This window comes from Bufo bufo, chromosome 2, assembly GCF_905171765.1.
Source record: "Bufo bufo chromosome 2, aBufBuf1.1, whole genome shotgun sequence".
Lineage (NCBI taxonomy): Eukaryota > Metazoa > Chordata > Amphibia > Anura > Bufonidae > Bufo > Bufo bufo.
This window is the reverse complement of record NC_053390.1, coordinates 54945623-54964764: the sequence shown is the minus strand read 5'-3', so window position 1 is coordinate 54964764 and position 19142 is coordinate 54945623. Positions and strand designations below refer to the sequence as shown.

At 46.7% G+C, this 19142-nt stretch overlaps 1 protein-coding gene across 2 annotated transcripts in view; it reads left to right on the top strand.

Moving 5' to 3' along the window:
- The window catches only part of CTIF (cap binding complex dependent translation initiation factor), a 185130-nt gene that overhangs the window by 84092 nt on the left and 81896 nt on the right, over positions 1–19142 (top strand). For both annotated transcript variants that reach the window (XM_040421115.1, XM_040421114.1), the window contains exon 9: positions 16505–16961. In XM_040421115.1, coding sequence (XP_040277049.1) covers positions 16505–16961 — 457 coding nt within the window. The remainder of the gene's footprint in view (positions 1–16504; positions 16962–19142) is intronic.

The following is a 19142-nucleotide window of genomic DNA, read 5'->3' as shown; positions in this document are numbered from 1 at the left end:
CCCATTTAAAAAGTTGGGGATATCGCAAATCCTCACTTGGCCATTGCAGAATTAGTCTTTAAGACAACCCAAGATGCGCTATATTTCTTTTTGAATTTGTTGCATTTACACCGATATATGCTTTAAAGGCTATGGACACCTTTGGGGGCAATTTAGTGCATTGTACTCATTCTGAGCTAAAAATCATTTTTTCAATTGGTCTTTATTAAAAAAATATGGAGTCCTTTTCTCTGTACAGAGCCGAGATGCTCTCCGAGCAGTATCTGAATTTCCCTTTGCTCCGTCAAACAGGGAGCTGACCACTCCTTATCTCTGCTCTCAGACCTTATAAACAGTCATCAAAGCTCAATCCTTATCTTACTGATAAGAATGAGGCTTAAATAAGTGTTTATGACCTCTTGGTAATTTAGCGATAAGGGTTATTAGATGACAAAGGAAAAGTAGGATGCACACAGCGTGAAAAACTGTTAACCCTTTGTGACAGAACGTCTCAATATTTTTAATAAAAAATGTGAGGAATATGGATTATTATTTACTGGCAGCCCCGATTGTCATTTGATTCATCTTTTGGCATGTACACAGTCAGTGTACATGCAAAATAGGTTCTCACTCCCCGGCCATCTGCTGTCAGCTAGCAAGGGAGAAAGCCCCAGGGGTCCAGGCTTCAAGGAGGCCCCAGGTGGATAAAGTCACACCTCAACCAGCCAGGTTGGAGGCAATCTAATCCTGCAGGAAAACCCCCAGCAGGAGGTCTCAACCCTTGCCCAGGATCAATGATACCTCCCAGACATGTTGGCACCTACATTTCATAAGGAATTATGAATCGTCCGTCCATCCCAGGCATAATTTGGTTATATTTTTGCGATCCTGGGGCAAAGCCAAACATCCACGTGGTCCTGGCTTGATGCTAGGATGCCCGGGAGGGGAGATATACATATCTCCCCACAGAAAGCGAATAACTGTACCATACTTGGACTCTAGTTATAGCCGGAACCCAGGCGGATCAATTGGGCCCGGAACCATCTTCCTACGACATTCTGGTCTGGGTCTATGAACCCTAAGGGGTTTTATGGGTCATCATGCAAGCCAGCGGGCGGTGTCTTTTCTGAAGTTGGTCACATCGTGCCAATGTGTTTGGAGAGACCGGGAACCAGCTGACCTCACTTCCCCCACGTGACTGCAGCCAAGGACTATTCCACCATTATAACCCAAAGGAACTTTGATCTACCTGGTAACTGACTTTTGCTCTGCTTAACCCTGTTGTACCTATATCACCTGTATCTGTAACCTCAGACCACTGTATATATTCTCTGTATATATTGTTTTATATCTAGTGTGCCCTTAAGGCGATTTAAATATATAATTGAATCTTGTGCTATCTTGTATCTCGATCACGAATCCCCACGTCCGTGTTTCGGCCTAGTTATAAGCTACCGCGGGTTGGTTTCTCACCCTATATAATCCCGTTAGCGGACCGGGCTTCTATCAAACGAGAAGCTGGTGGCAGATTTCCCAGGTTGAGAAGGCGCTGTTTTCACTGCGGCAGTGAAAAGGCTCTCAGCTCGGTCCCTCTTTGTACCCGCGGGGACAGGAGGTGTCTGTGTAAACTGAACCAAGCTGACCTTACCTGCTCCTCTGGAGGGCGTAACGTCACGCTTTGATAAAAAGTGACCATACCGCGTCTCGTGAGCTCGACGTAGGCGACGTCAAACGGGCACGAGGCGTGGTATTCGTCACAAAGACCAATTGAAATAAATGATTTTTAGCCCCAAATGAGTAAAATGCAGTAAAAAAATAATTAATTTCCCCCTGAAGGTAAGCATAAGCCTTTAAGGAGTTCCCCCCCCTAGTGGGAAATATTGAAGTCTCCCATATTTCATGTTAATGCAGCGTTTTTTACCGCAAATCATGGAAGACTCCATTGCATTATAGATACCTAACCCATACCTAGGTGGGGCTCTGTTCACATTATGCTTGGGCCTTCCTACATATGTGTTATATATGTGTAGAGAGATTTTCCAATGTAATGTGGACAGAGCCCTGCTGCTTTTCTGTTCACTACCGTTTCTGCTAGCTCATTGTAGAGTGTATAGAATTTGCACCAAAATAATGTGCTGTAACCTGTTAGTTTGTTTTTGAGGGCAGCTCTGGAAGGGACTAGAGTGTGACAAAATAAGGTATGACCACTAATGTGCAGCACATGTTCTATGTGCATTGTGCAAAATGTAAGATTATGGGGGAGATTTGCTTGGGTAGGTTTGTCCCATGCCAGTCTAAACCCAATGGAGGGGGGGATTTATCCATTTATAAATCTAGACCCAGGTGGCGTTTCAACACCGCCCTCGCCACTTTGTGAAAAGGCGGAGGAGAGTGGTCAGGGCCATTACCCCCAGGATATTTGTCATCATTTACACCAGTCACAAAGCCAACTGAAAGGGTTGTTACTTAGGGTTAACTTTAAAGGGCTTTTCCGGGACTGAAATATTGATTGCCTGTCCTCCAGATCGGCGGGGGGGGTCTGACACCTGGATCCCCTGCAGATCAGCTGTAAAAGAGATGGCGGTGCTAGTATCTGCGTTTCATCTCGCTTGTAGAGGCGACACAGTGTAGTTACAACTGCATGTACCATTTAAGTGAATGTATTGTAATTACGTACACTGCACCACCGCTACACCGGAAACGGCGCGCAGGTAATTTTGAAGCAGCGCTCGCACAGGCACCGCTACCACTTTAAGGCCCGACCTGGACAATAACTGAAAAGTTTAGGCCTTGAATACTCTTACGCATCAAATTTTTATTTTCCAGTGTAAACATATGTTATTGACAGTGACTTCACCGCCTCTTGGAAATGGCAGTATATTTAGCCTGGCGGTATAGTGTAAATTTGATAGCGGGTGAACAAACACGTATGTTTGCTTCTCATGATAGGGACTGGCCGGTCACTGTGTAATGTCTGTTTGGAAGGACATGCTGGCAGCCGGTCATGCTGTGCCTATGTGATGCAAATAGAGGGGGCGAAGTCAGCGCCAAAGTCTAGGCACGTACAGGACATACTGTGTACCATGACCTGCTTGTACTCCATTCACATCCAGAGCTGCATTCAGATTTCTGATGCACAGTACGCAGTGTTAGGCTACTTTCACGCTGGCGTTTTATCTTTTTCCGTTTGTGAGATCCGTTTTGGACCGCCTGTGAGAGCCCTGAACGGATCAGTTTTGCCCTAATGCATTCTGAATGGAAAAGGATCCGCTCAGAATGCTTCAGTTTGCCTCCGTCCCGTCTCCATTCCGCTAAGCAGCGTTTTGGTGTCCGCTTGACGAAACGGAGCCAAACGGACGGACGGATCCATTTTCTTTGACACAATCTGGCACAATAGAAAACGGATCTGTCCTCCATTGACTTTCAATGGTCTTCAAGACCGGATCCGTCTTGGCTATGTTAAAGATAATACAAACGGATCCGTTCTGAACGGATGCAGACGGTTGTATTATCTGAATGGATCCGTCTGTGCAGATCCATGACGGATCCGCACCAAACGCGAGTGTGAAAGTAGCCTTATTTGCTGTGGCAATGGGAAATCGGTTTGCCTTTTCTTTTTCTTTTTTTTGCATGCAGCTCTAGAGGTGAATGGAGCAACTTTTTTCATGCAAAACCACAAGATGCACTGAAAATTGTGCCATTTACATCACTGTGTGATTGAGTTCACAAAATGCCATTTTATAAACTAGAACAGAATTCTGGGTTAAATTTGCCACAATTCCGCCCCATGTTACTGCTGTTTTTCCCAGGAAGTAATGTTCAAGGCCTATGTATAGGTTGGCCCGAATAATATTTGGTCTTGGTGGGCCGTCAGTTCTCAGCATCCGGGACACCAGCAGACACTGCGACCCTTTCATTATTTATCCACGCACAGCGCCATACGCACAGTTGTGACAGCGCCTGGTACTGCGGCTCTGTCCTCTGTGGGACTGAGCTGCAGTACCAGGCACTGCCACAAGGGTATGTACAGCACTGTGCACAATGAAAGGGAATGCGGCACCTAGAACGTGATCAGGACAGGTTTTCCGTTGGCCATTTAACCCCTGATGTCCATTCTGTAAAACAAAATTTTTCTGGCTGCTTCATCACATCTGAATATGCATCGAATGCCTCCAAAATCCGTAGGACTGATCCCCTCCATTAAGATTCCCGGCTATTTGCAGAGTTTCATAACGTTCTATAAATGACCGCCATGAAGGCCTCTCCGACCGATATAGCTCCCCCCGCAGGAATGCAGCTCATAATAGATTTCGGGCGAGAGCGCTTTATTCTTAGTTAATGGGAAAGTGTTTTACAACTGATGCAGATCTGTAATTATATGGCTGCTACATTCCAGAAAATGTGCGGAAACCGAATCCAAATGTCAATAGTGCCCGACTGTAAAAAAAAATACACCCATCTGAGGAGTCAGCACCCTGGGGTGAGATGTCATAATCATGAATAATGCAGCAGGCGCTGATCATGACGCCGCTGTTCTGGATAGTACTGTTGAAGCAGACATTAAAGTTGAGCAATGAACTCAAAGTTGAGTATGTGGAGGCATGGATATTCAAGTCATGGTCATTAGGGACAATGTTGCAGGTTGGCGCTTCATGTTCATAGCATCCAACTTTATTCCTCCTAGAGCGGTATGAAAGCCGCAAGACTGTGGCTCGAAAAAATAGCTGCAAGACTAAAGTCGGAGAACTGCATTATTCAAGCACCTTCATGCAATTTTGCACTTCTTAGAGGTCAAGTTGCCAGTGCAGAGATCAGCTTGGCCTTCTACATTAAATAGAAGCAGAAGGTTGTTGTATCATATGGTGAATACCAAGTGTGAATGATTTTTTTGGAAATAACATGCCACATACCGCTGCAGGTAACCAGTCAAAAACGCTAAAATACCATTGATCTTACTGGTCGATCTTTTGTGTGTGGACAGCAATCCATAATCACCATGTTTTTATGCAATTGTATTTTACTGGAGGTGGTGTTGTACCTGCGGTGGTATTTTACTGGAGACAGTGTTGTACCTGCAGTGGTATTATACTGGAGGTGGGGTTGCACCTGCAGTGGCATTATACTGGAGGTGGGGTTGCACCTGCAGTGGCATTATACTGGAGGTGGGGTTGTACCTGCAGTGGCATTATACTGGAGGTGGGGTTGCACCTGCAGTGGCATTATACTGGAGGTGGGGTTGTACCTGCAGTGGTATTATACTGGAGGTGGGGTTGTACCTGCAGTGGTATTATACTGGAGGTGGGGTTGTACCTGCAGTGGTATTATACTGGAGGTGGGGTTGTACCTGCAGTGGTATTATACTGGAGGTGGGGTTGTACCTGCAGTGGCATTATACTGGAGGTGGGGTTGCACCTGCAGTGGCATTATACTGGAGGTGGGGTTGCACCTGCAGTGGCATTATACTGGAGGTGGGGTTGCACCTGCAGTGGCATTATACTGGAGGTGGGGTTGCACCTGCAGTGGCATTATACTGGAGGTGGGGTTGCACCTGCAGTGGCATTATACTGGAGGTGGGGTTGCACCTGCAGTGGCATTATATTGGAGGTGGGGTTGTACCTGTACCTGGAGGTGGTGTTGCACCTGCGGTAGAGTTGTTGCGATACCAAATTTTTTATTCGGTTTCGATACCATAAAAGAGTATTGCGATATTCGATACCACGCGAAAAAATAAACCAAAAAAGCCACGTGCATTCCGCATTTAAAAAAATGGCGAATCGTGCAGTTTTTATTTATTTTTTCTGTTCCGGCGTTCACTGCATAGATTTTTTTTATATTTTAATAGTTTGGACTTTTCTGACGTGGCGATATGTAATATGTTTATTTATTGTTTATACATTTTATATGTGAAATTGGGAAAGGGGGTGATTCATACTTAATATTTTGGTGTTTTTTTTTTACCTTCCGTATTTTTATTTTTTTTACACTTTTTATTTAATAACTATTTCCCCCCTTAGGGGCCAGAACCTGGGATTTTTTTCATCCCTTGTCCTATTCACCCTGATAGAGCTGTATTAGGGTGAATAGGACTTTACACTGTCCCTGCTGCTCTGTGCTCTGTGCACACTGCATCAGGGATGTTACCATGGCAGCCAGGGCTTCAGTAGCGTCCTGGCTGCCATTGTGACCGATCAGAGCCCCAGGATTACACTGCTGGGGCTCCGATCAGAAGCTGCCACTGCCACCAATGAAGAGGAGCGGGGGGGACCCTGTGGCCACTGCCACCAATGATTTTAATAATAGGGGGTTGAGAGGGGCGGGCGCACTGCGCCACCAATGATTTTAATGGGGTGGGGGGTTGAGGGGGGGACGGCGCACTGCGCCACCAATGATAATTACCCCTTAATACAGGAGGCGGGTACAATTCAATGCCATCAGTATCATGCTCTTTGGAACATCTGGATATACAGCATACCTCTATTGGGTGTTTATTATATAGAGGGTAGTAGTCTTTTCCTCTGACCCTTGTATTACCATTGTGGGCCTTATATGGCCATCGTTTCGCGATTTCCAACCACTTCCTCATATACTTACCTATTTTCCTGCGTCGGGATTGCATTGCTATGTGGCTACATAGGTTTTGCTGTAAGCCTGATATTTAAGTTTTCATCCTCTTGATCTGAGACTAAGTCCCTGCGCATCCACTGGCTGCGCAGGAGGTACCAGTACGGACTCAAAGATTGTAACCGGTCTAAGTCCCGGCGCATCTGTGAACAGCGCATGGTATGCGCACTAGATGGCAAACTAAGTTCTCGCACAGCCTCAGTGGGTCCATTATCACTGGTTACTAAGTTCAGGCGCATTGACACCCCCCCCAGCGCAGATCGTCAGACTCAGAGGCATTGTGATTGGAGGTAAGGTGACATGTATGCCCCTTGGGGTTGTGTGGAATGGTTGTCCATCTTAAGTATACACACCCATTTTTATGATGTCTGCTATTCCATGCACTGCACCACCAATGATACTTACCCCTTAATACAGGAGGCGGGTACTGGCAGATCAGTGGCAGTTAACCCCTCAGGTGCCGCACCTAAGGGGTTAACTGCAGCTGATCGCAGCTCCCTGTCAGGGGCTGGATGCCGGCAATGTGATTCTGCTGCCGGCACCTGCCTCCTGTATTATGTGTTAAAGACTGACTACTTTATATGGGTCCAGACTTTAAGTATTAGGCTACACAGAGCGGCGCCCAGCGATGTCTCAGCACTTACCATTATTCCTGGGCGCCGCTCCGTTTGCCTGCAGTGCCCCATTACGGTCTCCTCTCCTGCTCCATATGCTAATTTCTATCGGAGCAATGGGGAGGAGACATCAGCTTCTAGTGGACGTTCCTTCTCCCTGGCTGTAGCGCTGTCCAATCGCAGCGCAGGGAGAAGGAACGCCCACTAGTGAAGCTGATGTCTCCTCCCCATTGCTCCGATAGTAATTAGCATATGGGGCACTGCGGGCGAACGGAGCAGCGCCCAGGAATAATAGTAAGTGCTGGAACATCTCTGGGCGCCGCTCTGTGTAGGAAAAGTCCTATCATTGGTGGTGCAGTGCGGCCGCCCCTCTCTCCGTTCATTGGTGGCAGTGGCAGCAGCACAGGGGGGAGGGAGACACTGCTTCCTTTTCCCCTGTGCTGCTGAGGGAACATGAGCGCGCTGACAGCAGCGCGCTCATGTTCAGAGATACTAGACTGCGCAGCAACGCAGCCCAGTATCGAAAAAATGGAAATCCCGGTATCGTATCGATTGGGTATCGAAATTTCGATACCCGCAACAACCCTGCGGTGGTATTATATTGGAGGTGGTGCTGCACCGGCGGTAGTATTATATTGGAGGTGGTGCTGCACCTCTGGTGGTATTATATTGGAGGTGGTGCTGCACCTGCGGTGGTATTATATTGGAGGTGGTGTTGCACCGGCGGTGGTATTATATTGGAGGTAATGTTGCACCGGCGGTGGTATTATATTGGAGGTGGTGTTGCACCGGCGGTGGTATTATATTGGAGGTGGTGTTGCACCGGCGGTGGTATTATATTGGAGGTGGTGTTGCACCGGCGGTGGTATTATATTGGAGGTGGTGTTGCACCGGCGGTGGTATTATATTGGAGGTGGTGTTGCACCGGCGGTGGTATTATATTGGAGGTGGTGTTGCACCGGCGGTGGTATTATATTGGAGGTGGTGTTGCACCGGCGGTGGTATTATATTGGAGGTGGTGTTGCACCGGCGGTGGTATTATATTGGAGGTGGTGTTGCACCGGCGGTGGTATTATATTGGAGGTGGTGTTGCACCTGCCGTGTTGTTGTGTTAGTGAGAGTGTTATATCGGAGTGCTGTAGGCAGACATCTTGTACTTTATTAACAGGCTCCTTACATTTACGTTGTTTGGGATGCACACGAGCTGTACTATCTTATCAAACTGTCTGCTCCAAATTGCAAGTTGTTGGTTAGTCGTGCACGACGGAGTAAACCACACTGACCCTTTCTCAAGGATCAGAGCAGAATTCTCTGGTTTATTAGAGTAAGTTAAGCAGTATATATGTACATCAGAGGGGTCCCCCCCCCCCCGTCCCTCCCGAGGCTCGTGGCATTGTTCCATTGGTCATTATACAAAAATACATTTTCACTTCTGAGCAATTAGCATAGCTAAGGAATGTGAACGATAGATAAGTGGGGCGTGGATGCCAGCGCCATCTTGTAATGGCTTCAGAGCTTTCAGTCTCATATCCACAACAGTGTGATCTGTTCTTGTCCTAAACTGAACAGTAATTTCACATATATGGAGCAGAGAAACAAGGGAATAACCATTACCATTCACCAATTTTGCATATATAAAGGCCGCTGACCTGACCGCAGATAAATCATGTGCGATCCTCGGGGATGCAGCGCGCTCAGTCTAGTTATGTCATTTCTCAGCTTCCTTCTGAGGAGGTCCCTGGCACCCCTGCTATGAATGTAACATTTACTGATGGATCCTGTACGTCTTGTACTGCTCATTATAGATCGCACCGCATCTCTGCTGCATACGGAAAACGGGGTCATTCTGCCCGGATTATGCCGACGAGGAATCGGCATTGAGTGTCCTCTGATGTCAAAACTGGGTGACTACCAATATGGCTGCCATTACTTTTACCCTAGGAGCTTTCTCCCAGCTGATGCTTACCATATTTTGCAGCAAAATTGCTTCAAACTGCCATCTTGCATAGGAATGAGACAGGAATTGTTTTTAACCCTTGTGGTGGCATCTTTTAAAGGGGTTGTCTCGTCATCACAGTTGGCGCCTGTGCAATTGGCCCTAGTTGGACATACACCTTAGAGGATAGTATTCCCAGTACACATGCATGCTTGGTTCAGCCGAGCATGCATGTGCGCTCAATGGGTAGAGCGGAATAAGCTCCTGCCAGACACCACCTTTGGGAGTGAAAGGGTTGGGCATTGGCACAAAGCAATCCCTTTCTGTATATGTATTGATGATTTGTATGGCTGTGCGAATGAAACATAGAAACAATAGATCCATCAACAGCAGCCTGTTTACTATTTCTGCACTAACTACTGATGAAATAGAACAAGACTTTCTCCCGCGGCAGTCAGTAAAGGACGTTCCCTTTACTTCTGCACTTGTTTACATCGTCGGTAGAAAAACAAGTAAAGACACAATGTACCGCTCCTCGCAGACCCTCGAAGCTCCATTCGGAGAACCTGAAATAACCGCGGGAAAGTTTTCTGAATTGCTGCTAAGTTGAAGAAGTCAAGTACCGTGCGCTCGGCTGTTGTGGCGGGCGCTCGGCATTTTTATTCACATTTATGAAGTTGTTATTTTTTTCCGTGGGATGCGCTTTTTCTCCTTAGGCTACTTTCACACTGGCGTTTTGGCTTTCTGTTTGTAAGATCCGTTCAGGGCTCCCGCAAGCGGTCCTAAACGCTGCTTGTTCTTCTGACGAAACGGATCCGTTCTGACGCACAATGTAAGTCAATGGGGACGGATCCGTTTTCTATGACACGATCTGGCACAATAGAAAACGGATCCGTCCCCCATTGACTTTCGATGGTGTTTAAGACCGGATCCGTCTTGGCTATGTTACAGATAATACAAACGGATCCGTTCTGAACGGATGCAGACGGTTGTATTATCTGAACGGATCCGTCTGTGCAGATATATGACGGATCCGCACCAAAGGCGAGTGTGAAAGTAGCACAGAACTCCTATTAATGGGAGGTAGGCTATAGCTGCTGTGAGTACACATACAAGTGGAGGCCTGCTGCACTAATAGTACTATTATTTATTACAAGCGCTGCCTGCATTCCAGCTCCCATAGCGTGCATTAGAGATATCGTAGTTAAAGGGGTTTTGCCAGGAGTTAAATATCGGTGACCTATTCTCAGGATAGGTAATCAATAGTATATTGGTGAAGGTTGGACTCCGGGTACCCCTGCCGATCAGCTGTTGGAAGGGTCTGCAGTGCTCGATTCAGTGGCCAATGATGCCAAGACTATTGGTCACATGGCCTTGGAGCAGCTGCAATACCGAGCACAGCCACTATACAGTGGACTGCGCTGTGCTCGGTATACTGTGAAGGCTGCAGAGCTCATCCAAGCGCCAGCTGATTGGCGGGGGTGCTGGGAGTCGGACACCCACCAATCTATTATCCTGAGAATAAGACATCAATATTTAAGTCTTGGAAAGCCCCTTTAAATAGTCTGTAGTTGGATCATGGTTCGGTTTCCAGCCCCTGGTTCTCACCGTTCCCCAGATGCTGTTGATTGGATGTCCCAGGAGCCCGAAGTTTGAGGGAACCTGTAAGAAGGACAGACCCAGTGCACCCCAACATCACCAAACCATATCTAAACCATTCAGAAAGCTTAAAGGACAATTAAAGGGATTTTCTGGTTCCTTAAAATAAATGGCTCGCCAATTAAATAAGCCATCAATTGGCCCCTTTAGCTTGTTGAATGGGCGATGACGCTTTGGCAGATGCCATGTTCCTTTCATTGCTTACACTGCTCCATACAGAACAGCCCCGTACTTATAGTAGTGGCCGTGCCTGGTATTACAGTGCGTCATGCTATTCGGGCGAATCGGACTGATCTGTAATACCAGGCACTACCACTACTGTAAGTGTGGCGCTGTTCTGTACGGAACAGTGTAAACAATCAAATGGGATGCGGTATTCGCTGAAGCCTGCGACCCCTTAAAATAGTTGATAGCTGGTAGTTCTGAGAGTCTAAATACCCCCACCCCCTTCCAATCTAATATTTATGGCCTTTCCTAAGGATAGGCCATAAGTTTTCACCCCCTGGCAAACATGCTCCGTATATATGGTGCTCATATTTGGGAGTTAAAGGGGTTTTCCACAATTTAGAAATTGATAACCTATCCTCAGGGTAGGTCATCAATATCAGATTGATTAGGGTCCAACACCGAGCGCCAGAAACCATACAGTGGACAGAGCCGGAAGCAGAAGGCGTCATCCAGTATGTAGTATCGGTGCCGGGTACTGCAGGTGAATGGGTGCTAATCTGCAGTACCCCGGAAACTACACCATGGGGGCTGAATGGCAGGGATGCCGGGTGTCGGACCCCCACCGATCTGATGTTGGTGACTTTTCCTGAGGATCCACCCTCGATATCGAAGTCTTGGAAAACCCCTTTAAGGACAGCCACTGTACATGCATGGCTGAGACTGCTCGGGTTCAGGTATATATAGTAGCTGACTCTCTGCTGCAACTGATCCTGCCGTTTAACCCCTTACATATGGCGGACAGTGGTCAGCGAAATGGGCTTTGCATCTGTATCCGTTGGATCAGTGTATCAGTGTTTCTATTCACTGCCAGCAAGCAGAAATCTCGAACATTATGAGAAATCTTATTATAGAATGAGCATGCTTTGGAATATGTGGCTGGGCTCTGATGGTTATCCATAATATGGCAGCCACTGGTTATAGAACCACGGATCCCGTAGGGTCGCACCATGATCCGTGTTGGGCAATGTACTTGGAGTGGCAAAGTTTAGCAGCTGTCTTTTATGTCTGGTCTCTTTGGTGTCATGCCCCGCCCCCTCAGACCACCAGACATAACACAGTATCCGCTTTGCCTGGAGAGTTCCTTTTAATTTCCATGTCCCTCAATACCTCCATGGTCCCTGCTGTCGTGCGCTCATGTTTCTTTCTTTAAAAGTGCTAATCTGCTGTGCTGACGAAGAAGCCCAATCCCCATATACCGAAGACATCATTCAACAGCTCCGTATATTTAGAAACCCCAAAACGAATAGCAATGCAGACTCCACGGGGAATAGGAGCGCACTAGACGTGAGATTCCTGCTGCCGCTCACTTGTTTCTCTTTGGTCCATGGGGAATCGCTGCTGGAAGAAGAGAAGAATTAGCACATCTCTCCATAGCCGCTAAATCCCCAGATGAAGGCCTTGTGTTTCATTGACTGCCCTACATTCGTCTCATGAGGTCATTCATTACAGATGTCCTGCTCCTCTTCACTCGTTTCTCTCCTCGCTTTTCTTGAGTCTTAAGGTGGCCGTGCACCTTAGATAACTTCTTTGCATCCCCTTCAATACTTGTGCATGCTCGGCTCCGACATGCCTGCATGTTTTATCCTTAGCTTGTCTTCCTAAGCCACTATCAGACACCCCTGTCGCCCCACCAAAGGATCGAGCTGTATCTCCAGTTTTTACACCGCTCCCTACTTTTTTGGAAACTGATATTTCTGGAGTGCAGCTCATTAACATCGTGAACAAATGGCGCGAGCGACCTAAAATCACAAAAAGTGACAAATTTGTACGTAAAAAATTGCATCTTTTTAGCCCCACATTTCTGGCCTGGGGGATTGATAACTGCACCCCACCGGATGGCTGCCAAACTGCTTGGCACTCCCGTCATCGAATAAAATCCCCTGATGTCCGAGTTGGTCTGGCAGCCAATAAATGAGACAAATTGATTCTGATGGTCCCACAAAAATTTTGCTGGATCGTCCAAGATGTTTTTAAGAGGCGTGGACAGGTTTTTTTTCAATTTTTTTTCATTTACATGTAGCATCAATATAGGTCGCCACGCTTTACACATTGTCACACGCCTTGGTTTAGGTCCCCTCATTGGTTCTCACAGTTTTAGGATGTGACGCCCATGCCCGAAGATCCTCAAACCACAGACATCGGCCTTGTGCACACCGCAGTGCGTTGCAGACCTATTGACTCTAATCAGCATGATGTGGCGAAAGATAGAACATGTCCTATCTTTTGTGGCACGGCGGCATGGACCCAAAAGCACATGGAAACCCTTCCGGGTCCATGCCGCCGCAAAAAATAGAACATGTCCTATCTTTTGCCGCATCTTGCGAGTTGTGGATTCGTTGTAGTCAATATTTCCGGGTGCACATGGCATTTGTGTGAATGCACCCTTAGTGTGTTTCGATGTGTTGGAGAAAATCCAGTGACACCTAGAGAGAACATACAAACTCCCATGCAGATGTTGCCCTTGGTTGGATTCGAATCCAGGACCCCATAGCTGCAAGGCACCAGTGCTGACCACTGGGCCACCAAAATGATTTAGTGGCTGCATTCTCCATTTACATGTAAACATGAAGCCTCCTGATTCTCAGTGATGATGAAGATGGAAGGAATGGTGGGAGTTCAAGGCAAGGACCACTCCTTAGACATTGCAGCATGGTTCTACCTCCAGAAGGATAGCCCTCACCTCCACATCAGGTTCTTAGCAGCAACAGCCATGCTCCTTACTGGTCAACATCCCATGAGTGATTGTACAAGGGAATGTATCTCTATCTGAGGAAGACTGACAGGTCAAGGTGTTTCCACTTTCTCTCCAATGTATCCATGACTGAGTCGCCCTCCCCGAAGTGTCAATAGGGCATTGGCTCGGCCAGATTTCAGGCACCCTGGGGATTTCATGGTCAGCTCACAGTGAAACACTTTAATTTGGAAAGGCTGGGGCACGCCGAATCAGTTTGTTCAGGAGGATCTATAAAGTCTCTGCTCCTTCCTGGCCTACTCCAACGCTCCCTAGAAGAAAATCCCCACATGATTTCATGTATTTGTTTTCTCACTTGCATCACACAATCCGCCATATAACACCGTGTTGAATGCCGTTATTAGCGGTCATATTAATTGATCCGGTTTGAATGCTGTGTCACACCGTTTTCCAACCTGCAGCTTGGGAAGAATTGCAAAGACCTTTTACCCCGAGTTGTGTTGAGTGGCATGGGGATGGAGAAGACCCCTTTTATTTTGCATCTTGGAAGAAAACCAGCCATATATGTAGACACTGGATGCTTTACGGATATGGCTGCTTTCATACTGCAGTTGTCCATCAAAGGTCTACATCTGGCATCCCCAACATATACCGCCCATCGATACTATTGTATAGCCATACCATGGCATCAGTGGCCCATAGGCTCTCAAAAGAAATTGTAAAGCACATGGCATACGTTTTTTCTGCATGGAACAGTGCCTTCTACCAACACTGTTAAATACAGCATAAAAAGTACATACCCGATGGGGCAAAAAGACACTTCTTTGGTCTCTGGGTAAATAGTGGCCTGTGGATACCTTTTCCATGTGCACCGGGACGTTTCCCAGAACATACGGCAAATGGACAATGCAAAACGCAGTGTTAAAGGAGCCCATGACAGCTGCCATTGAGCGAAGAATGGTGATATACTGTGAAGATGATCTTCTCATGGGTCATACAGATAATACGATCGCATTGGGGACGTCCTTGAACCACCACTGATTTTGAGGTGAAAGAGCTCAGACCACTTTGGCGCCGATCAAAGACTTGTTATTAGAAATATGTTGCAAAAAGGCACCAAGGGTCATATCTTCTCATGCACCGTGCCGTATTTTTACGCTTCTTGCCACTTTTATAAAGGGGTGGCATTGGGCAAAGCTCCACGGCTCACTGGATTTAGTATAATTTACACTAGAAACTGGTGTGCGCTGGTATAGCTCGTCTTTTCCAGGCCCTAGCTGCCATAGATTTGAGATTCCGACTCCCAGAAGGCCAGGGGTGAGCCCAATTCTTTTAATGAGCATCTGCCTCTTAATAAATTAAACTCGTCTCACGTACACAAAATGTAAGGTAGCGGAAGTGAAAACTATCTGACATGTCTGCTACTTTGTAACCACTGCTTGAGAATAGTCCCACTGAGAGGACTGAAACGTCGCATGATACCGGGTGAATAAACGCACATTCACGGAAGTGCCGCGGATTTTCTTTAATAATTTTTAGTATTTATGGGCTTGAGGGATTGCCCTTCAGCCGCTGGCACTCCAGTATTTGCTTGATTTACAGCGGTGCTCCCTGATTTATTTATTCTTGCTATAAAGCATAGATATCGGTCGCATGACCTTGCGGGTGCCGTCGGTGTACCTGCGAGACCAGCGGTGTACCTGCGAGACCAGCGGTGTAATACACAGTCTTGCTCCTGTTCCAACTGCCCTCATCAGATTTAGTTTCCGATCCTAACAGTTTACCCACCTAAATGCCACAGGATCCAAGAGGTTAGACCGAGGGAGAGTTGGCCTCTCACTTTGTGATCTGGTGGTGGCTTTCGGTTGCTATTCCAGCCAGAGGGATAACCATGGCCCCCAGATCTACAATGTTAGCATATTAATAGGATGCCTGTTAGCGTTAGCCTGCCAGGCACAATACACTGTAATACAGAAGTGTGATAGAAGCATTCAAGTCTTCTAGTGGCACAAAAAGGAGAAATCATAATAGTAGAGGAGATTTATGTAAAAAAGTGCTGCAAATTTAAGCACTGCTTTTGTAACTCCTCTGTGCCGCTTGGCTCTGGCTCAAACTCTTCCTTTACAGTGAAAAACAGATCTTGAACTACAGTAGATATGGGGAGTATTCTGTGTAGGTATCAGGAAAGAAGTAAAATTTATCCTAGAGCTGTGTCATAGCATATCATCATATACACTACTTACTGCCTAGCAAATACAGCAGCATCAGGCCATTTTGCCATGCACATAAGATTTTAATTTCTAGCGACTGTTATTATGGGTTAAATGAGGGAGAAAAAATTAAGTGGACAAAAAAAATTACAAGTTTCTTCTGGGAAGGCAGAACACTTACCTCCAGGCTATAAACCTACCATGTTGAGAATAGTGGTTTTCTATGTTTAGAAAGATGAATACATATTACTGGTTTCTTTGCATTCATATATTGTGCCTGTGAAGAAACCAGTAATATGTATTAGCTTTCTAAGTATAGAAAACCACTATTCTCAACATGGTAGGGCTATAGCCTGGAGGTTAGTGTTTGGCCTTCCATACAGCGATTTATAGACCACAATCACTGTATAGGCGGATCCTGCAGTCATGTTTGCTCCAGTCGGCCCCCTCTTCAACAACCAATGTTTTTGTTCCCGACGGTTCTTATAAATTACCCACTAGAAGTCCTAATACGAAATTGGAGAAGGAACCAGATTGCATTAACCAGTTGTCTTCTTCTTTCTAGGAAACAGCAGAAATCGCAAGGAGGGAATAAGCCGCAACAACAAACACAACACAACGAGCACCAACCGGCCCCTGCCAAACACAACGCCAGGGAGAACCAGAAACTGTACCAAGGATGCCAAACACCGCATTCCTCAGGCAAGCAGGGTCACCACGGCTACAGCCAAAACCGCCGATGGCACCATAACCAGAAGCACTCGCCAAGTGAAAAAGACCCACAGAGACATGCCAAAGACACAGAGAGCCTGAAGATTGAGGACGCTTCAGTTTGCACAGTCCATATCCCCCTCGAAAATCACCGCAGCACAGAGACTACCGAGAGACAATCCCAGCAGACTGGCAGCAACGAATCTGAAGCCAAACGGAAAGACAGTATTCAGAGCAGAGATCAGGAGAGGCCGAAGATAAACCTTCTCCAGTCCTCCAAAGACCGCCTGCGAAGAAGGCTCAAAGAGAAGGTAAGAGCTGCCCATCCAAATTTTTCTAGTCCTAACCAGAGCTGCATTCAGAATCAGTTCAGTCTGCATGGCATATATAAATACAAAAATGTACACTCTTTGTGTCGATCCTGATGAAGGCCACGTACATGTGCAGAAAACATCCTGTGATGTAAACAGGGAAAGGAGAAAAACACGTTCTGTTATGTTATTTCTCCACATTTTTTTACATTGAGAATATTCTTTTGATGCCTCCACCAGTGTGGGAAAATTTCTACAGGTCCCGATCCAGGAGGCCTGAAAAAAAAAAAGGAAACAAAACTAGCTACAGTCTTAGACCTCCAGCAGAGGGCAGCACTGACCACACACAGTCCCTGAATCGGGCACCCAGTTTATGCTGTCCTATCTGAGTGCTCTCAACGATGTTGTGGAGTCTTCGCTGGCGTCCGTGCCTCCCATTGCTGCCGATTGACAGCTTTCTCCCCATACACAGTGTAAGAAGAAAGCTGCCATACCTTTGCAGGAGGACAGAGGGAACAAATCACGAATACAAGGACTGTAGCATTCATGTCCCGCTGGGATGTTAAGCAAACAAACGGAGAATACAAGGTGTGTGGCCCTGCGTTTGACTCGGGGTCTAGTTTATGCTGCCCTTAGATAGAGAAGCATACATTTGATATGTTCCTTTTTTAAAGGGATTGTCCCATCCAGGACATTTATGGCATATTGCTAGGTTATGCCGTAAACGTGAGATTGGTACGAGTCCAGCCTCTGGGAACCCACTCCTGTCTCCAGAACGGGGCCCAAAAATGAAGGGAGAGCAAGCCACAGATACGCAGCCACCCCTCCACCGCTAGCCAAGCACACTTTTGGCTATATTCGGAATTGCAATAGCAGTGAATGGAGAGGACACCGCTCATGCGTTCACTCCGGGACCCCATTCTGTAATAGTAGCAGATCCCACAGGTGGGATCCACCAATGTCTGACATTTATGACAATATGTCCCAGGTGGGAATACCCCTTTAACTGTCTGCTAATTGCAGCATGCTCCCTATATACAGTTGTAGGGAGTATGCTGTCAATCACTGGTGAAGGGGGAGCAGCAGCTTATGAACATTGAGGACTACAGTGTACGCGCACAGCATTAAGGAGGACATTGAACATCTCCCTGCGCCTCTTTTCTGGCGTCAAAAATCGCAAACCTTGTGTTTGCAACTTTTTAAACGCCACTTGCAACACATTTTCTTGTATGTGGCATTCCTGTGTCGCCCTCACCACTTTCTGAAAAGGGGGCAGAGCCAGCGGGTTCTCCACATTTATCCTTATTTGCTCCAAGCTCCCGTAGTTTTCATTCTAGCGCACAGACTGACGGAAGAGGGGCCTAATTTATGACTACGCCTGCATCTCTTTATAAATTGGTCGCATCCTCTGGCAGTGCACGAAATAAATCTCACCCGTAGGCCTCATGCACGCGACCGTAGATTCAGTCCGCATCCGATCCATGTTCTTTGCATATTAGATGCGGACCCGTTCATCTCAATGGGACCACAAAAGATGCGGACAGCACACTAGTGTGCTGTCCGCATCCGTATGTTCGTTCTCCAGCCCCCCCAAAAAATAGAACATTTTACTATTGTCAGTTTTATAGACAAAAATAGGACTCTTCTCTAGTCGGGGGGGGAATAGGCAGCAAATGCTCGTTCATTGGGCAGTTGTGATTTTTAAGCATGGCAGCAGATCGTGCTGTCTAATTACTATCTGCTGCCTGCAAACCGCGAGACAGCATGGGGAGGAGCAATGATATTAGTGCTCGCTCCTCCCCATGCTGTGGAGGAGATCTCTGCATGTAATAGCCGCTGTCTCCTCCGCTAGCCTTCGATCGCCTGCTCGCTAACACTTCTCTCTCAACAATCACTTGCTCAGTTGGCCTGTGTAATACAGGCTTTACACTGCCGTCATATTGGGCAGCATAAACCTAATGACACATTCCCTTTAATCAGTCTATAATCAAATGTTCTCCATTCACTGACAGCAAGACTGTGGCGAGGAATTAATACACACAGTATATTAGAAAGTTAGAGAGCTGATTAAACTTTCCTTTTATAGGACGACCCCTTTTAAAGCCCATGTTTTATGGTCGCCTTTTCTGTGGAAATGTTTTACCCATTCTTCGCTGTGCTTATCTCCAGACCATTTAATTA